Source organism: Ornithorhynchus anatinus, chromosome 19 (genome assembly GCF_004115215.2).
Source record: "Ornithorhynchus anatinus isolate Pmale09 chromosome 19, mOrnAna1.pri.v4, whole genome shotgun sequence".
In the NCBI taxonomy this organism is placed as follows: Eukaryota; Metazoa; Chordata; class Mammalia; order Monotremata; family Ornithorhynchidae; genus Ornithorhynchus; species Ornithorhynchus anatinus.
In genome coordinates this window covers 14037917-14065430 of record NC_041746.1, presented here as the reverse complement: position 1 = coordinate 14065430, position 27514 = coordinate 14037917, and the positions used below count along the sequence as shown (strand labels likewise).

Here is a 27514-nt window from a genome sequence, read left to right as displayed (position 1 = left end):
CTGGGGTAGTTTTTTGGGGGGTTTTCTGTTTTGTTTTCAAATGGTATTTGTTAAGCATTTACTGTGTCCTTGACAGAGTAACTGGGAGACAGTCGAGCTAATCAGGTTGGACACAGTCCACGTCCCACATGAAGACGCTGGTATCCGTTAAGCGCTTAGTATGTGCCAAGCACTTTTCTAAACGCCGGAGTAGATACGAGGTAATTTGGTTGTCCCACATGGGGCTCAGTCTTCATCCCCATTTTACACGAGGTCACTGAGGCCCAGAGAAGTGAAGTGACTTGCCCAAAGTCACACAGCTGATGAACTGCGGAGCCTGGATTAGAACCCAAAACCTCTGACTCTCAAGCCTGGGCTCCTTCCACTAAGCCATGGGCTCACGGTCTTAAATCCGCATTGTGCAGATGAGGAAACTGAGGCCCAGAGAAGTGCAGAGACTCGCCCAAGGTCTCACACAGCAGGCGAGTGGCCGAGCTGGGATTAGGACCCGGGTCCTCTGACTCCCAGGCCCGTGCCCTATCCACTAGGCTTCACTGCTTCTCTGCACTTGGGAAGAGAGAGAAGGCTTGCCCGGTCTTAGGGAGGGAGGAAAAGGGTAGCTGCCACTTGGAAGGAGCGCGGCCAAGAGGAAGGAGCATAGACCCAGGGATCAGAGCCCCTGGGCTATATTCCGGGCTCCGCCACTTGCTGCTGTGAGACCTTGGGCAAGTCACTTCACTTCTCTGGACCTCGGTTTTCTCATCTGAAAAAGGAGAATTAAATACCAGTTGCATCATCTTAGACTGAGAGCCCCATGTACCAAGGGGGCCGTGTCTGACCGGATTATCCTGCATCTCCTCCAGTGCTTGACCCGCGGCAAGTGCTGAACAAATACCGCAGATGTTGTCGTTATGAGGAAGGTTTGCTGCCCGGCAGGGAAGCGAGAGGTGGGCGTGGTGGTCCCAGGGCCTTGCTGTAGGGGAAGCCAGAGCCGTCCCCGAGGTAGGTCAGTGTCCATCTGCTTTGCGCGGTCGGGGGCTGGCCCAATCACCTCTGGCTGTTCTGGAGCAGCCGGTGGAAGATGGAGTCGGGGCGGCTGCACAGGGCGGCGGGCGTGTCCATTTCCGCCACCTTGCCTGCCTGCAGCACCAGCACCCGGTCTGAGTCCAGGATGGTGTCGAGCCTGCGGAGAGACGGCCGGGAGGCAGAGAGCAGGGGTCACGGGGGCCCACGTGGCCACAAACCCCACACCCACGGAGGGCAGTGTCCTCGCCCCCAGCTGCCTGCTGACTGGCAGGAGTCCCGTCAGAAGGACCGAAGAGCCTTGGACTGGGCAGAAGATTTCTCAGACCGGGTCGTGGCGGCGTGCCAGCTCGAGAGGGCTTTTACCCAGCAACCTCGGAGGGGTGGGGTTGGGAGGGTAAGGGGGCTGCATGCGTCGGCTCCTGCTGGCTTCCCTCCCCTTCAGATAGTAGGGCACCGGTCAGCCCGGCCCACCTGTGGGCGATGGTCAGCACGGTCTTGTTAGCAAAGCGCTGACGGATGGTCTGCTGGATCAGCTGGTCCGTCCGTTGGTCCACGCTGGCCGTGGCCTCGTCGATGCAGAGGATCTAGGGGAGAGAGAAGTGAGCCCGAGGGAGGCCGCCGGCGCCCCCAGCCCGACTCTGGCCCGCTGCCCTGCTCCTCCCGGCCGGGCTCCTACCTCGCCCTCCTCTCCTCCACCCCACCCCTCTCAAGAGGCACCTCCCGCGGGCCACTCAGGGTTCACCTTGGCGTCGGTGAGAAGGGCTCTCGCCAGGCACAGCAGCTGCCTCTGGCCCAGGGACAGGAGGCGGCCCCCTTCCCCCAGCTCCGCATCCAGGCCACCTGAGGGAGCAGGGCCCCGTCAGTCAGGTCCGGGACCCGGCCTCTCCTCCTGCCACCTCCCCCGGGGGCCCAGCCCACCCGCCCTGTCCTCACCCAGGGACGCGATGACTTGGAGCAGGTGACACTGGCCCAGGGCTTCGCAGAGGGTGGCGTCCTCGTGCCGGCCCTGGGGGTCCAGGTTGTCCCGCACCGTCCCGCTGAACAGGAAGGGCTCCTGAGGGATGATGGCCAGGCTGGACCTTTGGGCAGAAGACGGAAGGGACCGGAAGAGCTGGGACACCCCTTTTCCCGGCCCCGCCACCGATCCCGTTCCTCCGCCCCCAGCCCCGACGGGGAGCCGGTCGGCCCGACCCCCTCCCACCTGAGCTGCCGCAGGTGGAGCCGAGTAGTGTCCGTGCCATCCAGCAGCACGCGGCCGGCGCTGGGTTCCAGCAGGCGGAAGAGCACTAGCAGGAGGGAGGACTTGCCAGAGCCGGTGCGGCCCACGATGCCCAGCTTCTCTCCGGGAAACACCGTGAAGCTGACGCCAGCCAGAGCCGGGGGCAGCCCCGGTCGGTACCGCAGGGACACATCCTGGAATTCCACCTGGCCCCGGGTCAGCCAGTTTGGGAACCCCTGGTGGCATGGAGGTGACAGATGGGAAGAGAGGAAGGAGAGGAAGCAGTGTAGCCTAGTGGATAGAACATGGGCCTGGGAGCCAGGGGACCTGTGTTCTAATCCAACCTCCGCCACTTCCCCACTGGGTGACTCGAGGCAAGTCGCTTCACTTCTCTGAGCCTCACTTTTCTCAACTGCACAATGGGGATTCAATACCCGTTCTCCCTCCTATTTAGACTGTGAGTCCCAGGTTAGACAGGAGCTGTACCAGGCTTGATTAACTAGTATCTGTCCCAGCACTTGGAATGGTGCTTGGCACATAGTGAGCACTTACATCCACCCCCCCGCCCAATAATAATAATTAAAAAGAGGGAAATGTGGGGTGGTTTGGGAGAGGAGGAGGGAGAGTTGCCCAGAGGCCCTCCGACCTGTGGATTCTGGACCACCCAAGCCGAGGGGACCAGTGGCGGCTGGGCTCCGAGAGCCCCTCCTCGAGGCCGGACTGTTCGGAAGCTCTCTGCCAGGGGGGGAGGGAGGAAGGGGCGAAATACAGATGGAAATTTGTTTTGTTTTGTTTTTTGGATTTGACGAGAAACTGTGGAACAAACCTGCCCCTTGCCATTGGGATCCCTGGAGGGGAGTGGAAGAAGGGAGTGGGGGGACCCGAGGCGGCGGCCGAGGCCCTTACCTTGAGCGACTGGTCCTGAGGTTCACTAGGCAGGGTGCTGGCATACTCCTCCACCCTCTCCACGCTCACCATCATCGTTTCGGTCTGCGTCATGGTGCTCACCAACCCCGAGAGCAGATCCGTCAGGGACAGGGCGTAGGACAGGGCCAGTCCCACGAGCCCTGGGCGGGGAGGAAGGCGAGACCTTGGTGAGGGAGGGGGCGTGCCCGAGGGCGCTGGCGTGCAGGGGGGTATTTGTACGTGGGTGCGCATGCCTACGAAACGTGAGTTTGTGTGAGGGTGAGGGCTACAGCTGGCGGGGGCAGCCTGAGAGCCGGAGGAAACTCAGAGGCGGGGGGAAGATTAGAACAGTGCTTGGCACATAGTAAGCGCTTAACAAATACCTTAAAAAAAAGATTGGGGATGACTGGGTCCAAGCTTTCTGAGGAGGGGCACTGAGTAGGAAGGGTAGCAGGCTGGGGGAGGAGAGAACAGGAAGGGGCTGGAGGATGAGGGAGAGGGAGGAGGATGAGACAGGTGAACAGAGAAAGTAAGCTCGTTGTGGGCAGGGAATAATGTGCCTCATCTGTAAAATGGGGGTGAAGACTGTGAGCCCCACGTGGGACAACCTGATTCCCCTGTGTCTACCCCAGCGCTTAGAACAGTGCTCTGCACATAGTAAGTGCTTAACAAATACCAACATTATTATTATTATTATGTGCCCGTTTATTGTTAAACTGTACTTTCCCAAGCGCTTAATATGGTGGTTTGCACACAGTAAACACTCAACAAATACGATTGAATGGATGAATGAAAGGGAAAGAAGGGGAAGGGATTAGGATGGGGAGTTGGGAGGGAAGTGGGTTAAGAGGGTTAGGGTTAAGAGGAGGTGTGGGGGTAGGAGAGGGCAAAGCAGTTGGGGGAGGGATCTGGGGTGTTGGTTGAGGGAGGAAAGATGGGGAAGGGGCTGAAGTGCAGAGGAGGAGGAGAAGGGTTACCAGAAGCGGAAAGAAAGAGGGAAGGGATTAGGAGGAGTTACAGGGGCGGAGGGGGGCAAAACAGTTGGGAAAGGGATCTGGGGGGTCGGCTGGGCATCTTGGGAAGTAGAGACACAGGAGGGAGGGGGACAGAGTGACTGGTGTGAGTGCAGGAGGAGGGATCGGAGCCAAAGGGGTGGCAAGAGGCCGGGATGAAAGAGCTAGGAACCAGGCGGGCCAAGACGAGGCAAGCGGAGGGCGTGAGGAGGCTGACTGAGCCAGCTCGGGTCATACCTGGGTTGGCGAGTCGCTGGCTGTGTTGGGCCAGGGCTATGCCCGCAATGGCGCTGACCACCGCAGCGCCCATCAGCTGCAGGCGGATGTCCAGCCACTGCAGGGTGGCCTTGGCGGCAAACTGGCAGCGCTGACTGTCCTCCAGCAGTCGCTCATAGTCGTCCATGAACCTGGGCCGGGAGGGGAGAGGTGTGAGTCGGGCCCTGCCCCCCCTACATCCCCGCTTCTTCCCAGCCAAGGCCATCCATGCCACCCTCCTGGAACACGGGCGACAGCATCCGCTGAGAAGCAGCGGGGCCTAGTGGGTAGAGTACGGGCCTGGGAGTCAGAAGGGGACCGGGTTATAATCCCGGCTCTGCCACTTGTCTGCTGTCTGATCTTGGGCAAATCACTTCACTTCTCTGGGCCTCAGTTCCCTCAACTGTAAAATGTGGGTGAAGACTATTCGCGTGAAGACTATACACCTCCGAGGGATGTGGACTGTGTCCAACCTGATTACTGTATTCCTCTCCCAGCGCTTCTAACAGTGCGTGGCACATAATAAGCGCTTGGCGAATACCATAAAAAAAAAACCAACAAAAAAAGCATCCCCTCTTGCACCGGAGCGGAGATGGGCCGGGGATGGGGTGGGCAGGCCCAGATGGGCAAACGGCTTCAGGATGGGGTGGGCCGCGGGGTCCCCGGCCCGTGGCCTCGCTCAGGGTCCCCTGGCGCTCACCGGGGCACGGCACGGGTGGCCCGGAGGACACCGAGTCCAGCCAGGCTCTCGGCCAGGTGGGTGTAGAGGGGGGACAGGGTGAGGCTACAGAGGCGCCGCAGCTCGCGGGCCGAGGCCCGGTAGCGACGCTGCACGGAGAGGTAGAGGGCCCCCAGGGCCGGCAGCAGCAGCAGCAGCCAGGGCAGCCCGGCAGCCAGCACCGTCACGAGGCCCAGCAGCCCGAACGCGTTGGCCAGCAGGATGTTCAGGACGAAGGGGAGGCTGTCGTCTACGCAGGCGACGTCCGACGAGAAGCGGTTCACGATGCGGCCTGTTGGCGTGGCCTCGAAGAACGTGACCGGGGCCTGGCGGCGGTGGGGAGGGAAGAGAGGGGACGGAAGAGTGAAGGGCTGAGGCGGGGGATTCCAAGGCTGGGGTGGGCGTGGGCTGGAGAGGAAATGAGGTGATCGATGATTCCCCTCTAGACTGAGCTCATTTTGGGCAGGGAATGCGTCTGATGTTATACTGTACTCTCCCAAGCACGTACACGGTAAGCGTTCAATAAATATGAATGATGGACTGACTCCCTGGCCCCCGCCCTCCGACACCCAGACACGCACACTCCCTAGGGTGAGCCCCCACCGGGCACCAGAAGAGCTAGTTGGGGCGGGCGCGGTGTTGGGATGCCCGGAAGACCGGCTCTCGCCCGCTCTCCCCTCACCATGAGCACACGGCGCAGCAGACGACGGTGGAGGGTGGCAGCCGCCCTCAGGGTGCCCGCCGCAAACAGCAGGGCGCGCAGGAGTGTGCAGAGGGAGTTGGCCCCGGCGATAGAGCCGTACACCGTCAGGTAGAACCGCACGTCCAGGGAGCTGTTTGTGGAGGAGCTGCGGCCCATCGGGGGCACCGGGGTGCTGGCGGGGGGCAACCGGGGTCGGGATCATCGACCCGCCTCTCCTCTGGGCCGCCCAGAGGACCCGGTCACCCAGCACGACTCCCCACACCCTGCTCCGAGGGCACCCCAAGACTCAGAACCTCCGCTTCGTCGGCCCTCTTCCTCCCGCCCCGTCGCCCTGCCCCAGGCTCACTCACAGGAGATCTCCAGCGGAGAAAAGGAGCAGCTGAGGGGAGAGAAACGCCGCGGCCCCTTGGGTGCTGTTCTCATTGGCCTTCAGCTGGGAGATCCAGTGAGAGAGCCACCAGTCGGCTGCATTCCGGGTGCCTGGCGGGAGAAGAGGAAGAGCCGAGCTACCGCCTGCCGGCTTCGAGGACTTCATTCAGTCGTATTTATTGAGCTCTTACTGCCTGCAGAGCGCTGTACTAAGCGCTTGAGGGAGTACGATACAACAATAAACACACACATTCCCGGCCCACAACTAGCTTACAGTCTAGAGGGCCCCGGTTCCCAACCCCTGCCTCAAAGCCTCAGAGCCCCCGCCCCGAGCTTCTCAGCCCTGAACCTCCACCCCCACACTTCTTCCATATCCCTGGTTGTCCCCAAGGCCCCCTACCTTGCATGAGGAGCAGGGAGAGGAGGATGGCCAAGGCCATCCCTCCGCCCACGGCTGCCCAGTAAGCTTGGTACACCTGGAAGGCCACCGCGCCCTCCTTCTTCTCCTCCTCTTGCAGGAGGCCGCTAGGGGCTTGAGTCCCTTCCCCTGGTCCCGGCTCTGCCTCCCGGGGGCTCGGGGCTGCCGGGCTGGCTTCTGCTGCGGTGGCGGAAAAAGGCAAAGAGGGTCTATCGATAGGGTTGGGGAAGAGACGTGAGGCTGGGGAGGAGCCACCGGCGGGCCAAGGGAATCCCGCTTCCTCCTCGGTCTTCTCCCCACTCGCGAACGAGGCATTCAAAACCAGCCTAGCCACCAGCCCTGGCCAGAGCTTAGGCGCCCTCATCGCTCCCCGCCCTCCGCCCCCTAAATGCCCAACCTCAGCCAGCAGCCTCCCTCCGCACGATTCGGGAAAAGCGGAAGAACCAAGAGCAGCATCTGGAAGCCTCAGCTTTTCCCAGAGGAGTTTTCCGGGGAGGCTTGGGGAGCCGAAGGTTTGGACAGGAAGTGGAAAGTGGGGAAAGGGGTGAGGAGCAGGAAAGTATGGACACACCTGGCTCTGGCTCCTGTCCATCCATGGTCCGGGCCAGAGGGGTGATCTGTACCAGGGGGAGTATCTCCGATGGGGGTCCTGGGAGACAGAAGAAGGGAGGAGGAAGAAGCGGCAGTCCCCAGATTCCCTCCCGGTCCTCTCCACAGGCCTCTCTGCCCCAGCTCCCAATCAGACCTCCAAATATCCAACATCCTAGATACCTCACCAGAGCTTCCCAAAGATCATCTGGTCCGTCCCCCGCCTCTAACCTAGACCAGCCTGAAAACAGTATATTCTATGTCTCCTTGTCCCCGAAGGAGATTCCACAACCTTCGTTGCCGGCCCGTTTCAGCGGTTCCTACATCTCCATCCGATTTCAACACACTTCCTAAGCTCGCTGTCAGCAGGAATGTGTCTGTCTGTTGTTATATTGTATTCTCCCAGGTGCTTAGTACAGTGCTTTGCACCCAGTAAGTGCTCAATAAATACAATTAAATGAATGAATGAACTTCCTCTTGCCTTATTCTAGGAGAGACGGAGAACTGTCAGGCTCCTACCTCTGAAAAAATCAATTGCTTTCCAGGAAGTTAGTATTCTCAACTATTGAGGATCCACGGCACCAGCAGCAAAGCTGCCTTCCCTTTAACCTTCTCCTGTCTTTGGGTCCTAAGTCCACAATGGCCCTGGGCCCGATTTTCCCATCAAGGTCTCTCTCTCTCTCTCTCTCTCGATATTGGAATAGACAGAGGGAAGAGCTTGAAGTGTCACAAGCTCCTAGGACTCTGAGACCCCAAGATAGCCTAGCTGGCTCTAGGGTCACTCAGAATCTGAGCCTGTGGACCGGAGCGTTTGAATAGGCCGGCCGCTTCCTCCCGACTCCTGCTGCCTGTCCATCCAATTCGGATCAGGCACTGCGGACGAGGGGTAGTAAAGCTTACATGCTTTTTATTCTCTCCTGAGCTCCCTAAGCAGACTCATCCCCAGGAGCCCGCACCTCCACACTGCATCGGGAGCAGGAGCCAGAAAGGGATCACTGACAGTAGCTGAGTCCTCTTTAACATGGTGGCCCTCTGCTCAGGGATAATGTCTGAGCTGGCCGAACTCGGACTGCTCTACTGCCGGGTGGATTTACGCTCGTGGGCCTGGTCCAGGAAAGGTCACGGGTTGGATCAGGCCTTGAAAACCTGGCCCATCCAGGGACTCACTGGGAGGGACCCAAGTTCTCACTGTCCCTGCTCCAAAGCCCAAGCCTCCCCCTGCTTGAATTCTCAGTGACACTCTAGACATATCCTCCATGGGAGAGGGCGCATCTTCGGCCTTCAGAGAGACGGACCCGTAAAGGTCCCTCCGCTTGCCCAAGGTCACACAGCAGACAAATGGCAGAGCGGGATTAGAACCCAGGTCCTTCCAACTCCCAGGCCCATGCTCTAGTCTCTAGGCCACGCTGCTTCTCCTTGTGGGAAGGATTAACATATACCACCTCTGTTGCACTGAACTTTCCCCAGCGCTTAGTACAATGCTCTGAACACAGTAACTGCTCAATAAACATCACTGATTGATTACTAATTCACAACTTCCTGTGGAAAAAAATTCCATATATTTACTCTCTGCTGGGGTAAAAAAAATTGTTTCCTTTTGTTTGTCCTGTACCGAGCAATTTCAACTGTCAAAAAGGACCCCCCAAAATCCTGGTGATATAAGGTTTAGCCATTTGACCCTCTATGCCACCGAATCGGGGCTTGCACCACTTTCTCCCTCCTCCCTGCTTCTATCCATAGCTCTAGATGCCCTAAGTGCCATCCTTATTTTGGAGTTTTGCATAATCGACACCACTTCTCCCCTAAGTGGAAAACAGCCAAGGATGGAATGGACTCTTAATTCCTTTAAAGTCTCCTCCAAGGTCCGATTTTCCAGCCCTTTGACAACCTCAGTTGCACCCTTTCCTATTCTTCCCCCGCCGCCCCTGGTCTGCCCCTCCTGCTCACGGTGGATACCTGCCTGCACCAGGCGCCCCCCTTCCAGCAAGAGCACCAGGTCGGCTTGCTCCAAGAACTCGGTCCGGTGGGTGAACAGCAGGCGGGTGGTGTGGCCCAGGATTCCCAGGATGCACTTGTGCAGAAGGTGATTGGCCACATTCGCATCCACAGCGGCTAACGGGTCATCTAACAGATAGAGCTCCTTCTCCTGTAAGGGGCCAAGGAGGGTAAAGGAAGAGGAGGCGGCAGGGGGGCCACAGATCAGGGGGTGGGCGACCACTGGTCCATCTCTTTCCCCCGGCTCCCCTCCCAATCTCCGGCTGGGAGATTCCGACCCCTACCCCCTGCTCACCTGGTAGACTGCTCGGGCAAGGGCGATGCGGGCCCGCTGTCCTCCGCTGAGGGTCACGCCCTTCTCCCCCACCTCCGTTTGGTCCCCGGCAGGCAGAATCTGACAGAACATGTCGCCGGACAGTGACGGGAACCAAGATTTCACCCAACGCTTCCCCGAGCGGGGCAGGGGGCTTCCCGCCAAGCCTTCGAAAGCACAGGGCCGGGGATCCTCCCGACTCCCGAGGGGAACTGGAGCCCTGCCGAGGAGAGGAGTGCGACCTGAGGAGGAACATAGCTGGTTCACGGAGACAGGCGCCTCCGTGACTGAGCACCCGGCTCTACTCACCTGAGAGACTGAGGAAGAGGGCCCCGGAGTGAGCTAAGACTGTGGAAGAGGGAGGGGAGAATCGGGGGCCGGTGAAGTTAAGCCGAGGGTTGGCACCTGGGCACTCACCTTCAGGTCATCCCAGAGGGCACAGGCTTCCAAGACCTCCTGGTAGAGGCGAGTATCCATGGCCTTCCCAAAGAGGATGTTGTCCCGCACGGTGGCAAACTGGATCCAGGGCTCCTGGGTGGCCAGGCCAAAGCCCTGGTCTATGTCTCGTACTGCCACCCATCCGCCCAGCCTGGGGTTGAGGGAAACAGAAGGAAGGTGGAGCCCAAGTTAGAGCCCCTGGCTTCCCCACTCACCCTCCCTTATTTCTACCTCAGAGCAAACCTCTTTCCAAAACCTTCCTGTGTTCTTACTAGGTTTCCCCTGCCTGCAAAGGCCTGTATTGATCATTTTGTTTCTAGTTGGTGTAGTGCACGGGTCTGGGAGTCCGAAGGACCTGGGTTCTAATCCCAGCTCCGCCACTTTTCTGCTGTGTGACCTTGGGCAACTCACTTAAGTTTCTCTGGGCCTCTGTTACCTCATCTGTAAAATGGGAATTAAGATTATAAGCCCCAAGTAGGATAGAGACTGTGTCCAAACTGATTAGCTTGTACTAAGCCCAGAGCTTAGACCAGTGCTTGACACACAGTGAGCCCATAACAAATACCATCATCATCATCATCATTATTATCATTAAATAACTATCGTCTGCGAATTGCCTGTTCTTCCTGCTCCAACTAGGACCAGAGCCCAGACCTGGCCAACACTGGCCAGCACGCCAGTGAAGAGGCAGGGTGACCAAGAGTTACCTGTTGAGTTCCCCAGTGATGGCAGCCAGCAGAGAGCTCTTTCCACAGCCTACTTTGCCCACGATGCCCACCAGAGCCCCCTGTTAGAAACACAGAGCCCACAGTTGTCAACTCCGCCCTCCCTCCCAATTGACCTCCCTCTGGCCCTTCGGCCGCCCCCAGTCCGTCCGCCAGGCCCTACATTCCCTGTTCCACAGAGGACAGGACCCCAGGATGGATGCTCCATCTTCACAGTGGAAAGGCTCCCGAGAGGTCATCTGGTCCATCCCCCTGCCTTCAGGTAGACCCACCTAACCTAGCTCGGATGAAATTTTTCCTTAAAAGCTCTCTGAGGAAAGAGATTCAGGGTGTCCCTCTCCCACTAGATTCAATCTCTGGAGGATCCTGCCAGACTCTGCCTGGAATCCTGGTCCTTGCCCTGGACTTAGCAACTGAGAGGAATAGGGGGGCCTTGGGAAAGACACAGAGATGAGGAAAGGGCTGGGGAATCATGGAGGACAGCCCACAAGACCCCAGATAGAGCAGGAGGAAAAACAGTATGGCATAGTGGATGAAGCACAGGCCGGGGAATCAGAAGATCGTGGGTTCTAATCCCAGCTCTGTTAGTTGTCGATTGTGTGACCTTGGGCAAGTCATTTCCCTTCTCTGTGCCTCAGTTACCTCATTGGTAAAATGGGGATTGAGACGGTGAGCCCCAGGTGGGACAGGGACTGTGGATTTGCTTGTATCCATCTCAGTACATGGCACATAGTAAGCACTTTAACAATTACAATTGTTATTATCATCATCATTACTAGAAACAGAAAAATAGAAAGTGGGCTGAAATTCCAACAGGAGGGATTTAGGTGCCCTGGTAGGAAGGGTCTTAAACACTAGAACAGACGGCCAAGAGACGAAGAGGAGTCTTTCTCCCTGGAGATGTTTAAATGCAGCAGAGTGGCTGTGGTAGATTACATGCCCTCCAGCCTGGAGGCAGAGGGACTGGAGCCTCCTTCCATCCCCGAGTTTCCCTGCTGACCTTGTGCACCGTGAGGTGGGGAATGACGATGTCCAGGCCATTCCCAGGCAAGGCCCAGGAGAATGAGGCTTCATGCAACTTCAGCTCAACTGATGGATCAGAGGGAGGCTCTGCAGACACAGGATAGGAGGGGTGGGTGGACCCCGCAGCACCAGGCCGGCCTCCCCTGGCCAAAAACTCTACCAAGCAGCCTCACCTTGACCTCAGAGGACGGCTGACGGAGGAGGAAGTGGCACGGCCAGAGAAGCAGCGTGACTTAGTGGACAGAGCACGGGCCGGGGAGTCAGAAGGACCTGGGTTCTAATTCCAGCTCTGCCACGTCTGTGCTGTGACCTTGGGCTAGTCACTTCACTGGGCCTCAGGTATCCCATTTGTAAAATGGAGATTACGAGTGTGAGCCCCACGTGAGGCAGGGACTGTGTCCAACCCGATTAACTTGTATCTACCCCAGTCCTTAGAACAGTGCTTGGCACAAAGTAAGCTTTTAACAAGAACCATTATTATCGTTATTGTTATTATTAACAACCCCAAGGTGGTTTGGGAGAATCTTGGTTCGGTCGGGCCTAGCCTGCAGGTGGTGAGCTCCTGGGCCAGGCTGGGTTAGGTCAGGCCAAGTCCAAAGCTGGTCTTACTGAAATCCTCGAGTCTAGGGGACCTCCAGCAATACAGACCCAAACCTCCAGGGCCGCCTAGAACCAGTCCAGGTCTGAGGCCGCACGGAGCTCCCTGCACAATAAATCCCCGGCTGGTCCATTTCCTGGGGGTCGGTTTCCTGCCCCGGGGATGCCCTGCAGGCCAAGGGCTCCGCTTTCCTCCCCAGGCCCTCTCCTCAGGCCCCTCTCTCCCCATAGTACCTGGGTGGTAGTAGGACTTGGGGTCGTGGTCTGGAAGATCGAGGAAACACTGGATCCGGCCCAGAGACACCTTGGCCTCCAGGAGGGCATTGAGGACCCAAGGGAAGTTGTTGAGCGGCAGAATCAGCATGCCCACGAGGGCCAAAGCCGTGAACACCTTGGGGAGGGCAAGGTTTGGTGAGATCAGGCGAGTTTGGTGAAATCGGGGGGGCCTGTACAGTGGGAGAGGGGTAAGGGGTGGCACTGGGGCAAGATTATAGGACTAGGGTGGGGAGGAGAGGTTGGGAGGAGGAGGGAGAGGGCAAGGAGTGATGGGAGGAGAGGACTTGGATGGGCTGACTGGAGGGTGGGGATTGAAGGGTCACAGTGGGGTAGGTGAAGTTTAACCCGAACGGACAGGGTTTGGGGACTATGTTTGAGGTGGTGGGTAGTGGGGAACCCCCAGGTGAACTGGAAGGCCCGGGAGATCAATCAATCAATCGTATTCATTGAGCGCCTATTGTGTGCAGAGCACTGTACTAAGCGCTTGGGAGAGTACAACACAATAATATTACAGATACACCCCCTGCCCACAGCAAGCTGGAAGACCAGAGGAGCATGAGCGGGGGAACTACCCTGAGGGAGCAGTGAGCCCCAGGGGGGTGTCAGAGGAGTGGGCGGCTCTGAAGAGAACAGGTCCATCATGCCAGACCCTCCCCCGTTCTGCCTCAAGTATACACCATACCCCGCACCTAAAGGGTCTCTTCTATTCTCCTGGCCAAACCGTACCTCTTCCCTCCTTCCCCACTCTCCTAGGAGCCCCCCACTTTTAGGAAGCCCGCCCAGACTGGGCCTACCTGGCTTTGATCACCCGAGCCACCTCCCCCAGCATTTAGGTGCCTCTCGACCGTCTGCTCCTTAAAACGTGAGGCTTGATGTCTCGGTCTTTGTGTCGTGACTCCCTCCACCCCATGTGGGGCTCTGCCCCCCAGAAACTGACCTTGGTGGCGGTGAGCTGGTTGCCCATGAGGACGTAGGTGATGAAGATGAGGATGGAGATAACCACGGGCAGGGCTGCCCACAGGTACACGCAGGCTGCATCCAGGAACTTGATGGCCCGGAGGCTCTGCAGCTCCCGGGCTCGGCAGTCCTCCACGCGGGCCCCCAGGGCTTGCTCCCACGCGCAGAACTTGGTGACCCGCATGCCGCCGAGCAGCTCTGTCATCAGCTGGGGAACAAAGGAGGTGGAGCTTGAACGGACCCCTCCACCCCACCCGACTCCCTTGGCTTCACGATTGAGCAGGCCCAGCTCGAGATGCCACCGGGGTCAGCAAGAGGACTTCAGAGCCGGCGCAGCGACTGAAGTTTGGCCCATCCCCGCCGGAGAGCCCGGAGCAACGGGGCCGGACCGACACATCCCAAGAGAGGTTGGGTCTCCGTTCTACCGGCCAGAGGGGCCTGGGCTGAATCCCAGAAATTCAGGCTCCCGGGCCTAGTGGATAGAGCACGGGCCTGGGAGTCAGAAGGACCTGGGTTCTAATCCCAGCTCGGCCACGTGTCTGCTGTGTGACTTTGGGGAAGCCACTTCACTTCTCTGAGCCTCGGTTACCTCATCTGTAAAATGGGGATTAAGAACCATGAGCCCATGTGGGACAGGGACATGGTCTAACCTGATTAACTCGGATCCACCCTAGAACTTACTACAGTGCCAGGCACATAGTAAGCACTTAACAAATGTCATAAAAATAAAAAAAAAAATAGTGGACCAAACTCCCCGGCATGCGCTGGGGCAGGGCTGGATGCCCAGATTCACTCCCGGGAACAGATTGTCCAATGGGGGTCCCTGGGGAAGGGAAAGAGTGGACTGGGAGCTTCTGGGGTGACCCAAAGGGTCTAGGGGAACAAAACTGTTCAGAAATGCCCACTCCGTCCCCGGCTCTTGGGCCACCCTGCCTCCTCACCTTGACTCGGGCATCCTTGTGCCTCAGCATCTCCTGGTTGTTGACCATAATGCGGGTGGCCAGCACCTTGTTGACCGGTACCAGCAGCAGCGCCAGGCCCAGCCCCCCGAGGAAGGCCAGGCCCACCTGCTGGTAGAGGAGGTAGAGGGTTACGGCCAGCTGCAGGGGCAGGCCCCAGGCCTCGTGGAAGCTCGGGGCCAGGTTGAGCAGCCGCTCCGCGTCGGTGCCCAGGAGGTTGAGCACCTCGCCGGTGGAGGGCCTGATGGGCCCCAAGCGCAAGGCCTTCCGGTAGAGGGCCCCGAGCACGGCCGCCCGCACCCGCAGCACCACCTTCTGCACTCGGTAGCCGTACTGGTTCCGCAGGAGGGCCCCGGCCGTGGCCCCCGCCGCCAGCCCCAACGCGTACAGCAGCCCCCAGCTGAGCTCTTGGTGGCCCTGCTCCAGGAAGCCCACCAGGAGGGAGAGCAGCAGGGGCCCGGAGAACCCCAGAGCCGTCCCCGCCAGTTTCAGCAGCCCCAGAGCCAGATAACGGCGCCCGAAGGCAGAGAGCAGCACCCGCCACAGACGCGGGGGCCCTGCCCCCGCCTGCTCCCGCCAGCACGCCCAGAAGAGGCGGCCTACGGGGGCCGTGCGCAACCCCGCGGGCAGAAGGCAGGTGTTCCGGGGCTGGCGGAGCTGCCCTCGGCTTCCCCGGTCCAGCAAGGGGGCCAGCCAGGCGTAGGACAGGCACGACAGCCAGCTCTCTCCGTCCTCGGTGCCCTCGGGCTCCTCCGGCTCCGGCAGGAGTGGCTCGTGGTCCCCAGGTGCCGGGCGGCGGTCCCCGGGCAGTGCCCAGCCCAAACCGTAGGCCAGGAGGGTGGCCAACTGCAGGACGAGGAGGCAGAAGCGGGCCAGGGGTCCCGGGCGCGGCGGGGGCAGGAGCGTGCCCCGCTGGCAGTGCCAGAACAGGGTCAGCACCAGGGCGGGGGTGGACAGGAGGGCAGTCAGAGCCAGGGCCGGAGGCCCGCGACAGCGGCCGTGAGACGACCGGGCCAGCGCCCTCAGCGTCAGGCCGTGCGTGAGCCAGGCCACCGCTGCCGTGCCCCCGGCCAAAACCTCCAGTCCCAGGGGCCCGGGGCCCGCCTGTGGGGGCCCAGCTGCGGGAAGCAGGTCCAGCAAAGGGAGGGCTGAGAGCAGGAAGGAGGCAGTGACCCTCAGCCTCCAGCCAGGGCTGCTGCGGGTGATGGAGCCCAAGCACCTGTGTGGAGAAGAAAGGAAGACGTGAAGAGAAGGAGGAAAGTCATGGAAGTGTTTGTTGACCTCACCACCCTGCCAACATCCCTTTTTCCTTCCTGCTAGGGGTCTCTTCTCCCCTCAGATCACCTCCATTTCCTCCCTGTCTGTACCATCATTCATTCATTCAGTCGTATTTTTTGGACAATTAACGTGTGCAAAGCTCTCGGGAGAGTATGATACAATGATGAACAGACACAATCCCTGCCCACAGTGAGCTCACAGTCTAGAGGACTGAAGCCATCAACAATAATTCCTAAGCACCTCATAAAGTTGAGACACACCGCCTTAGGCATTAAGCCGGACTCGACCCCCTTCACCCCATCTCTTTTTCTCCTTACTGGACGTAATAATAATAATAATGGTACCTGTTAAATGCTTAATATGCTCCAAGCACCGTCCTAAGCCCTGGGGTAGGTACAAGTCAGTCAGGTTGGACACAGTCCGCGTCCCACATGGGGCTTACAGTCTGAATCCCCATTTTACAGATGAGGTAGATGGAGCCCAGAGAAGTGAAGTGATTTGCCCAAGGTCACATAGCAGACACATGGTGGAGCTGGGATTAGAGCCCAGGTCCTCCTGACTCCCGGGCCCGAGCTCTAACCACTAAACCTTTCCGCTATGTCTCCCATCATCTCTCCCTGACCCAGACACGTCTCCTTCCCAACCCAAATTTCTAACCCCCTCCTACACCTTTCTCCTCTCCGTGAAATTCCTATGACCGCCCCCCACCCCGCCCCGAGGGAAAGCCCTACATGGGTGGGAAAGGAGCAGTACGGCCACCCCCAGTCCTAATCCCCTGAAGTCAGGGCCTCGTGGCTTGGTCCAGGACTGGAAGCAGCAATACCAAACCAGAAAGGTCCAGGAACTTGCTTCCACATAAAACTCAAGGCAAGCTCATGGGTGGCTGGGGGAGCACCCCCATTGCCTCCTAAAAGGTGGGGTTGTAAGAGGTGGGCAGGAGGTTGAACCCCCCCCCTCCCACAATCTGAAATGGAGGGTCGTAAGAGGCGGCGGGGATCTAGCCAACCTGGCCTGGGTTCAGCATCGTTGGACCACCACTTTCCTGAGTCTGCACAAGGAGCAACCCTCCAGACTCCTGCCCAGATACGTCCTAAACTAGATCCTTCTTTCTCCCACCCCTTTCTCGTCCTTCTTTCTCTCCAGAGGCCTGAATGTAAGCCCGTCAAACGGCAGGGACTGTCTCTATCTGTTGCCGACTTGTCCATCCCAAGCGCTTAGTACAGTGCTCTGCACATAGTAAGCGCCCAATAAATACTATTGAATGAATCCTCACAGACCAGGCTGGAGCAGCACAAGGTCTGGCCCTCCCCCAACATCTGCCACAACATTTTTGGGTTTTTTTTACTATTTTTTACTTGCCTCTAGCCCCGCTAGCCCAGGCTTCCAGTCTTATCTTGCCTCACCACTCTCTACACTCACTCCTCTCCTCTCAATCTCTTGGGGTGTCCCCTAGCTAGGAAAGAGTAAAAACCCTGTGCATTTATAGAAGCCGAAACTCTGGAGGGTATCATTTTTACCCATTAGCACATATTACTATAGTGGAAAGGCCACGGGCCTGAGAGTCAGAGGACTTGGCTTCGAATCCCAGCTCCACCACTGGTCCGCTATGTGACCTTGGACAAGACAATTAACTTCTCGTGGCCTCAGTTTCCTCTTCTGTAAAATGGGAGATTCAATACCCGGTGTCCTTCCTACTTAGACTGGGAACCCCGTGTGAGACAGAGACTGATGTGATTATAGTATGAAATAAAATGCTTGGCATAGAAGTGCTTAACAAACACCACAACTATTATTATTATTATTATCAAGACGGGGCTGCTGCTAGCGGGTGGGGAGGCCAGTTTGCCATCCACCTAGGATTATTTTGAGCAGAGAGCAGGGCAGGATGCTAAGAGTAAGGGAGGAGAGGAGGGTTTACTACTAATGAGGCGTCCACTACACTATCTAGAAACGATATGGGTATATTTCTGTGGGCAGGTCTATGTATGTGCACTAATGCCCTATGCTTGGGGAGAAGATGAGAGTGCGTTCAGGGATGGCCCCGTGTGGGACAGGGACCGCGTCCCACCCGACAACCTTATATCTACCCCAGTGCTTAGAATAGTGTATTAACAAATACCATTATTATTTATTTGCTACGCACCTCGGAGTGCCCAGATAGCAGGCGCTGAGCAGAGCAAGGAGCGCATGGGGAAGGGTATTCAAGATCAGCTGGGTGAAGCAGTGTCCCGTGGTGCCTTCCACCCAGAGTGGGAGCGGCTGGGCTGGACTGGTGCCACACAGTTTTGCCAGGAACTCCTCCATCGTGATGGCATCTGCAGGGGAACAGGGGGTCAAGAGATGGTTAGAGATGGGGTAAGGAAGAGGAAATCAATGAATGGTATTTATTCAGCATTAACTATGTGCAGAGCACTGTACTAAATTCCTGGGAGCGTGTCTACCAACTGCCCCAAAGACTTAATACAGTGTTCTGGCCACGGTAAACACTCAAAAAATACGACTGACTGATTGGGAGAGTACAACCGAACAGAATTGGTAGACACGTTCCCTGCCCAAGGCGAGCTTGCAGTCTAGAGGAGGAGACAGACATTAATATGGATAATTCACTTACACTACACAACGTATAGATCTGTACATAAGAGCAGGTAGTCAAGGGGACTAGAACGTTGGGGGACTCCAGGGCTCAGGGAGGGTAAGGGGGTCTCTGGGTGGCTTGGAGGTCAGGGAAAGGTGTAGGGGAGGTGGATATGGAGTGGGGGGCTGTGGGAAACTGAGTTAGGCAGATTTTAGGGGGTCCAAAAGTGCGGTCCCATTCTAGAGAAGCAGCGTGGCTTAGTGAAAAGAGACGGGGCTTGGGAGTCAGAGGTCGGGGGTTCTAATCCCCACTCCGCCACTTGTCAGCTGTGTGACTTTGGGCGAGTCACTTCACTTCTTTGTGACCCAGTTACCTCATCTGTAAAAGGGGGATAATAATAATGATGATGGCATTTTTTAAGCGCTTACTATGTGCACAGCACTGTTCTAAGCGCTGAGGTCGATACAAGGTAATCAGGGTGTCCCACGTCGGCCTCGCAGTCTTCATCCCCATTTTACAGATGAGGGAACTGAGGCCCAGGGAAATGAAGTGACTTGTCCAAGGTCACACAGCAGACAAGTGAAGGAGACAAAATTAGAACCCGTGACCTTCTGACTCCCCAGGCCTGTACTCTCCCTACTGCACCACGGTGCTTTCCTTATCAAGGATGAAGACTGTGAGCCCCGGGGAGGACAACCTGATAATAATGTTGGTATTTGTTAAGCTCTTACTACATGCGGAGCACTGTTCTAAGCGCTGGGGTAGATCCAGGGTCATCAGGTTGTCCCACGTGAGGCTCACAGTTAAACCCCACTTTCCAGATGAGGTCACTGAGACCCAGAGAAGTGACCTGCCCACAGTCACCCAGCTGGGATTCGAACCCATGACCTCTGACTCCCAAGCCCGGGCTCTTTCCACTGAGCCACGCTGATCAGCTCTTCGGCGAACAGTGCTTGGTGCATAGTAAGCGCTTAATAAATACCAAAATTATTATAATTGTCATTCTAGAGAAGCAGCGTGGCTCAGTGGAAAGAGCCCGGGCTTGGGAGTCAGAGGTCATGGGTTCAAATCCCAGCTCTGCCGCTTGTCAGCTGTGTGACTGTGGGCAAGTCAATAATAATAATCATGTTGGTATTGGTTAAGCGCTTGGCAGAACACTGTTCTAAGCGCTGGAGGAGATACAGGGGAATGAGGTTGTCTTTCTCAGTGCCTCAGTGACCTCCTCTGTCAAATGGGGATGAAGACTGGGAGCCTCACGTGGGACCACCCGATGACCCTGTATCTCCCCCAGCGCTTAGAACAGTGCTCTGCACCTAGTGTGCGCTTAACCAACCCCAACATGATTATTCTCGTCGTCCCGGAAGTCAGCTCTTCCCACCCCCCCCCACCGCAGGTCGGTCCACCCCGGAGCTGCGGAGCTGCAGCGTCCGACAGGCGGTCCGAGGGGCGGGGGGACCGGGGCCCCGCATCTAACCGCCTCTCCCCTCCCGGTCCCCCCAACTCCTCTCCACACCCCGACCCCCGCCCAGGAAGGCCAAGCCCGCCTGCGGAACTCCTGACCTCAGGCGCCTGCTTCCGGCCGGACCCAATGCGGGGAGCACCGCCCGCCTACCGCAGGACCTCGCCCCGCCCCCTTCCCCTGGCCACGCCCCTTCTGCGCGCGCCGTCGCGCGCCCGGCCCCCTCCCTCCGCGCGCCGTCTCGCGACCGGCCCCGCCCATCACTTCTGACCCCGCCCCCCTCCGCGCGCCGTCTCGCGCCCAGCCCCGCCCGTCACCTCTGACCCCGCCCCCCTCCGCGCGCCGTCTCGCGCCCGGCCCCGCCCATCTCCCCTGGCCCCGCCCCCTCCCGCGCGCCGTCGCGCGCCCGCCTCCCCCGCTCCCCCCCCCCCCCGAGGAGCCGCCCAAGATGGCCTCCTCAGGCGGCGCCTCCGCTGCAGTTCCTTCATTCATTCAATAGTATTTATTGAGCGCTTACTATGTGCAGAGCACCGTGCTGAGCGCTTGGAATGGACGCATCGGCCACAGATAGACCACTCTTGTCCTGAGGGCACGCGGGCTCCGGGAAGCGGAGGGAAGTAATAATAATGCTGGTATTTGTTAAGCGCTTACTAGGGTGCAGAGCACTGTGCTAAGCGCTGGGGGGGATACAGGGTCATCAGGTTGCCCCTCGTGAGGCTCACTGTCTTAAGCCCCATTTTACAGGTGAGGGAACTGAGGCACAGAGAAGTGAAGTGAAAAGTCCCCCCCGATTAGACTGTGAGCCTGTCAATGGGCAGGGACTTGTCCATGCCAAGCGCTTAGCACAGTGCTCTGCACATAGTGAGCGCCCAGTAAATACTATTGAATGAATGAATGAAAATGACTTGCCCACAGTCACACAGCTGACAGGTGGCAGAGGCGGGATTCGAACCCATGACCTCGGACTCCCAAGCCCGGGCTCTCTCCACTGAGCCACGCTGCTTCTCAGGGAGGTGTGAACTGGTCCAGTGGAAAGAGCAGACGCCGGGGAGTCCGAGGACCTGGGTTCTAATTCTGCCTCTGCCACTGCTGGGTGACCTTAGGAAAGGACTTTATTAATGATGTGTATATAGCTATGATTCTATTTATCTTGATGGTAATAATAATAATTATAATGTTGGTATTTGTTAAGCGCTTACTATGTGCCGAGCACTGTTCTAAGCGCTGGGGTAGACACAGGGGACTCGGGTTGTCCCACGTGGGGCTCACAGTCTTAATCCCCATTTTATAGATGAGGTAACTGAGGCCCAGAGAAGTTAAGTGACTTGCCCACAGTCACACAGCTGACAAGTGGCAGAGCTGGGATTCGAACTCATGACCTCTGACTCCAAAGCCCGTGCTCTTTCCACTGAGCCACGCTGGTACTGATGCCTGACTACTTGTTTTGCTGTCTCCCCCTTTGAGACTGTGAGCCCATTGTTGGGCAGGGATTGTTGCAGAATTGTCCTTTCCAAGCGCTTAGTACAGTGCTCTGCACACAGTAAGCGCTCAATAAATACGATTGAATGAACGAATGACTTCACTTCTCTTGTTTCAGTTCCTTCACCTGCAAAAGGGAGATCCGGTGCCTCCAACTTGGACCGTGAGCTCCATGTGGGACCTGATGATCTCGTATCTATACCTCAGGGCTTGAAGCAGTGTGGGTCAATTGAAAGAGCACGGGCTGGGGGGATCAGAGGTCATGGGTTAGAGAAGCAGTGTGGCTCAGTGGAAAGAGCACGGGCCTTGGAGTCAGAGGTCATGAGTTTGAATCCCAGCTCTGCCACTTGTCAGCTGTGTGACTGTGGGCAAGTCACTTAACTTCTCTGGGCCTCAGCTAACTCATCTGTAAAATGGGGATTAAGACTGTGAGCCCCATGTGGGACAACCTGATTCCCCTATGTCTACCCCAGCGCTTAGAACAGTGCTCTGCACATAGTAAGCACTTAACAAATACCAACATTATTATTATCCCGGCTCTGCCGCTTGTCAGCTATGTTATTTTGGGCAAGTCACTTAACTTCTCTTGGCCTCAGTGACCTCATCTGTCCAATGGGGATTAAGTCTGTGAGCCCCATGTGGGACGACCTGATCACCTTGAATCTTCTCCAGCGCTTAGAACAGTGCTTTGCACATCCTACGAGCTTAAATGCCATCATTATTATTATTATTATTACAGTAAGCACATGGGAAAACACTTAAATACCACAGGTATTTGTATTATTAAAATGTGGATTACAGGGAGACCCCAGGGTGTAATGGGGCCCACAGCCTAAGGGGAGGGGAACAGATTTAGGTTTCTAATTTACAGGTGAGGAAACTAAGGCATAGAGAAATGAAGTAACTTTTCCAAGGTCACATAGCAAGCAAGTAGCAGGGCTGGGAACGGAACTCAGGTCTCCTGACTCCCAATCCTGTGCTCCATCCCCTAGGACTAGACTGTAGTCTGTCAGTCAGTCAATCATATTTATTTAGTGCTTACTGAACTCACAGCACTGTGCCAAGCGCGTGGGAGAGTACACTATAACAATTTAATAAACACATTCCTTGTCCACAAAGAGTTTAGAATCTGTACTTTGTAGGATGCAAACTGCAATTGAAAAAGGTATAACTAGGTACCCAAGATGATTGCTTCTTTGCTTGTTTTGACATTTATTCAACACTTACATTGAACAGGGCCCTGTATTAAGCACTGAAGAAAGTTAGAATGAGATTCAGATAGGACCCTGGTTCTCAGGAGGCTAAAAATCTTGTAGGGGGTAGTGAAAACAGTCGAAAGGAGGGAAAGAGGAGGGAAACAGACCCACAGGGAAAGGATAATTCAACTGAATAAATTCAATAATAAATTCAACACAATAATAAACAGCAAAATAAACTGAAGTACATTACCGCTGCATGGGTATAAACATCAGGTTCCTCACTGTTCCAGGTAGGATAGGCCATGGTCTAAAATGTCACATCTTTCACTTCCCCTCTAGACTGTAAACTAGTTACGCTAATTCTGCTGTATTTCATTCTGCCAAATGCTTAGTACAGTGCTCTGCACACAGCACTCAATAAATACCACTGGTTAATTGATCTTTACAATAATCTGAATGCTCTTCCCCTTTACCCACTTCTGACTCCTGGGGAGCACAAGCCTGAGAGCCCTAAAATGGTGGGGGGTGAGGGAAGGGAAGGGCTGGGGGAGTGGGCATGCTGGATTAGGAGAAGGAGGAGAGGGAAAATGGCTATGACCACGGTCTGAGTCTACCATTTTGACCAAACTTCATAATCATCATTGGTGTTTTAAACTGTTAAGATTTTCTAAAATCTTATTTAAGTATATAATGTCTTTTGTCTGGCAAATAAACTTTTCCTGAGCTCTAATTTCCCTTATTTAGAATTCCTCTATTTCTTATGAGGAAAGTGGATTTTCTTATCATTTTGCATTTTTCAAGACGGTAACTACATTAAACGAAGGGTAGGCGTTGTTGTCTTAGTACCTCTGTCACACCAATCATCTCGGGCAGACCACTACTCTCCTTGTCTTCAAAGTCTTAATGGTTTTAATAAATAATATTGATATTGTTAAAAATCAACTAATGTCACCGTTAAATAAAATTATCAAATAGTAAATAATAATACGTAGATGTCAAGGTATTGAAATATAAACTTTACATATTAATATTTAATAAAACCAGATCTCCTCCAGGGAGCCTTCTCTAATTAGCTTATTTTCCCACCCTTTTCCCTGCCCTACTGAGTCACCTATGATCTTGAATCCTCACTTCCCTTCTCTCCCCACACCAACAGTAAACACCTTTATATTCTGTTGCTTTCCCTATCTTCAATTTAGTGTTCATCTTCCCTGTTGGATAAAATCCTTTAGGGCAGCTACTTTGTCTACCACCTCTACCGTGCTCTCCAGAGCACTTAGTACAGTGTTCTGCAGACTAGGGAGAGGAAGAGGAGAGAAATTGGCTGGACCCTGTGTCTGTGAAAGTGTTTAAAATGAGTTAGGTTAGAATGAACTGACCAATGTTATGAAAATGTGCATTGTGAAGAGAAATTCCTACCTCAATTTGGGTAGCTTCACAGGTTGAGAGTCATCTTATTGAGAAGCAGCATGGGGTAGTGGATAGAGCACGGGCCTGGGAGTCAGAGGGTCATGAGTTCTAATCCTGACTCCCCCATTTGTCTCCTGTGTGACCTTGGGCAAGTCAGGTTGCTTCTCTGTACCTCAGTTACTTCATCTGTAAAATGAGGATTACGACTACGAGCCCTGAGAGGGACAGTGTCCAAGCTGCTTAGTTTGCATCCACCCCAGTGCTTAGTAGAGTGCCTAGCACATAACACTTGGCAAATGCCATAATTATCATTGGTCTGGTGTTTTTAATCCTCTTCCCTTCCCTCAGCTTCTTGAAGTCACCCAGTTAGTAGCCGAAGGGGGTAGGAAACCTAAGCAACTTTCCTTCGGGGCCTTATTGGAATAAGAAAACCCTAGGGGGCTGGAGCTACCGGTTTGGAAGATCCAAAAGAAATTTGTTTGAGAAAAGGCACCTCCCTCAAGCAAAGAGTTGCCTCCCTCAAGCAAAGAGTTGCCTCCCTCAAGCCAAAGGTTGCCTTCCTCCATCAGAAAGACACCTCTATTAATCAAATAGTTAAACGTGAAACTGCAAAGCAGGTAATTGGAGATAATTTGCAATTGCTCTCCCAAGTTAGAACTGCCTGCAGGGGTGGGGATTGAATCACTATTTCTGAAATCCTACCGTATTCGGTTTCGCTAAATTGATGAACGAGGTATATAAGCAAGTCGAATACAAACTATTTAGCAAGGCACTTGACCTAGCGGAAAGAGCCCGGGCTTGAGAGTCAGAAGACCTGGGTTCTAATCCCAACTCCACCACTTGTCTGCTGTGTGACCTTGGGCAACTCACTTGACTTCTCTGCATCTCAATCAACTCATTTGTAAAATGGGAATTAAGACTGTGAGCCCCATGTGGCACTGGGACTTGTCCAACCCGATTTGCATGTATCCACCGCAGCGCTCAGTACAGTACTTGGCACCCAGTAAGCACTTTAAAAGTGCCAGAATTATTAATAATAATAATAATACTCAGTAAATACTACTTAAACTGGGAATCCCATGTGGGACAGGGAAGGTGCCCCAGCTATCTTATATCTACCCAGTTCTTATTCATTCATTCATTCATTCATTCAATATTTATTGAGCGCTTACTATGTGCAGAGCACTGTACTAAGCGCTTGGAATGTACAAATGGCAACAGATATAGTCCCTGCCCATTGATGGGCTTACAGTCTAATCGGGAGAGCCAGACAAAAACAATAGCAATAAATAGAATCAAGGGGATGTACATCTCATTAAAACAATAGCAATAAATAGAATCAAGGTGATGTAATCTCATTAACAAAATAAATAGGGTAATAAAAAATATATACAAATGAGCAGATGAGCTCATTTGCTGAGGGGAGGGGAAGGGAGTAAAATGCTTGGCACACAGTAAGCACTTAACAAATACCATGCTATCGATTAGCCCGTTATAGGGCAGGGATTTTCTCTATTTGTTGCCAAATTGTACATTCGAAGCGCTTAGTACAGTGCTCTGCACATAGTAAGCGCTCAATAAATACTATTGAATTAAGGAATGAATTCCCATCCTCTCTCTTCTCCGCTAACCACACCTTTGTTTTATTCCTCTCAAGCCAACCTACTTCCTGTACCTCACTCTCTGCCAACCTCTTGCTCCAGCTCTCCCTTCTGCCTGGAATTCTCTCCTGCTTTCTATCTCGCAGCTCACGGCTCTCTTCATCTTTAAAACCCTTCTGAAATCACATCTGGGAGGCCTTCCCCAGTTCATCCTCCATCTCAGCACCCAAATTGCCACTTTACAGTTTTTCATCACCCAACCCCACCCTCAGGATTCATATACATCTCTCAATAGCCCATTGCTTCCTCCTACTTGTGATTTCTTTTAGTGCTGTCACTCTGCTAGATGGCAAATTCCTTGAAGGCAGGGATCATGCCGCTAAATCTACTGTACCCTCCCAAGAGCTGTATAGGTACCTGTAGACAGCAGGTACTCCAAAAATGCTATTGATTTGCCTATCGGGGTGGATGGAAGGGACAAAAGACTTGAGGTAGCCCGAGGTGGTTTGGTAAAGGCCTCTGAAACTGAGAGTGGTTTTGAAGGTTCCAGCTTGTACCAATTCAACGAGATTTATGGCTAATTTAAATAAAATTGGACTTTTGAACTGACTCATTGAGCTATTTACCTCAGTTCTTCTTTTGACATTGTTGTGGAAAGTTCATCGGGGCTCAGCCAACGGGGAGATTAGCAAAATTGAGGCAGGTCTTAAGGAGTTATCTTTTGCAGAGTGCTGGTGTTGTGATGAGCAATGAACTTACCTTTACATAGTACGTTCAGGACATGTCACCCCCCCCTCCAAAATCTCCATTGGTTGCCCCTCCACCTTCACATCAAACAAAAACTCTTCACCACTGGCTTCAGAGCCCTCCATCACCTTGCCCACTTCTACCTCAAAGTCATAACTACTTAGTACAATACTCTGCACCCAGTAAGCGCTAGTCAGCTGTGTGACCTTGGGCAAGTCACTTCACTGTGCCTCAGTTCCCTGACCTGTAAAATGGGGATGAAGTCTGTGAGCCCCACGTGGGATAACCTGATGACCTTATACCCCCACCCAGCGCTTAGAACAGTGCTTGGCACATAGGAAGTGCTGAACAAATGCCATCATTATTATTATTGAGAAGCATTGTGGCTGTGTGACTTTGGGCAAGTCCCTTCACTTCTCTGGGCCTCAGTGCCCTCAACTGTCAAATGGGGATGAAGACTGTGAGCCCCATGGGGGACAACCTGATGGCCTTGCATCCTCCCCAGCGCTTAGACCACTGCTTGGCACATAGTAAGCCCTTATCAAATGCCATCATTATTAGTATTAAGAAGCACTGTGGCTGTGTGACTTTGGGCAAGTCACTTCCCTTCTCCGAGCTTCTGTTCCCTCAGCTGTCAAATGGGGATGAAGCCTGTGTGCCCCACATGGGACCACCTGATGACCCTGTATCTTCCCCAGAGCTTAGACTAGTGTGTGGCACACAGTCAGCGCTTAACAAACGGCATCACTATTATTATTATTGAGAAGCATTGTGGCTGTGTGACTTTGGGCCAGTCCCTTCCCTTCTCTGAGCTTCTGTTCCCTCAGCTGTCAAATGGGGATGAAGCCTGTGCGCCCCACGTGGGACCACTGATGACCCTCTATCTTCCCCAGAGCTTAGACTAGTGTGTGGCACACAGTCAGCGCTTAACAAACGGCATCATTATTATTATTATTATTGAGAAGCATTGTGGCTGTGTGACTTTGGGCCAGTCCCTTCCCTTCTCTGAGCGTCCCTTCCCTCAGCTGTCAAACGGGGCCGGAAGACCCGATGACCCCGCACCCTCCCCAGCGCTTAGGCCAGGGCGTGGCCCCGATCCTCCTCGTTCTTATCGATCACGAAGGGGGAGGGGGCGGTTTTAGAGGGAGGCCTCGTCGGCGGGGGCCCTCGCTTCTCCTCAGGGCCCGGGTCACGTGGCCCGCGCCGGCCGGGCGGCCAACGGCCATCTTCCCGGGGGGCGCCGGGCGCCTGCGCGGTGGGGCCGCCCCCCTCCCCCCGCGCGCGCCCCC

General features: G+C 55.2%; 1 protein-coding gene across 2 annotated transcripts; it reads right to left on the bottom strand.

Moving 5' to 3' along the window:
- Positions 1-526: 526 nt before the first annotated feature.
- ABCC10 (ATP binding cassette subfamily C member 10) lies at positions 527-18572 on the bottom strand. Of its 2 annotated transcripts, none has more exons than XM_029047457.2 (22): positions 18367-18572; positions 17899-18070; positions 14460-15696; positions 13499-13726; positions 12520-12676; positions 11666-11775; positions 10648-10727; positions 9920-10091; positions 9485-9583; positions 9151-9340; positions 7178-7255; positions 6589-6786; positions 6170-6299; positions 5799-5991; positions 5099-5442; positions 4381-4550; positions 3131-3291; positions 2207-2460; positions 1939-2084; positions 1748-1845; positions 1477-1589; positions 527-1162 (listed from the first exon to the last, which is right to left on the bottom strand). In XM_029047457.2, the coding sequence occupies exons 2-22, from the start codon at positions 18057-18059 to the stop codon at positions 1027-1029; spliced, it is 4455 nt and encodes a 1484-aa protein (XP_028903290.1). In that variant the 5' UTR covers positions 18060-18070; positions 18367-18572; the 3' UTR covers positions 527-1026. The 2 variants fall into 2 exon arrangements, with proteins under 2 accessions (XP_028903290.1, XP_028903291.1); XM_029047458.2 differs by having other exon boundaries at positions 6589-6783.
- Between the last annotated feature and the right edge of the window lie 8942 nt (positions 18573-27514).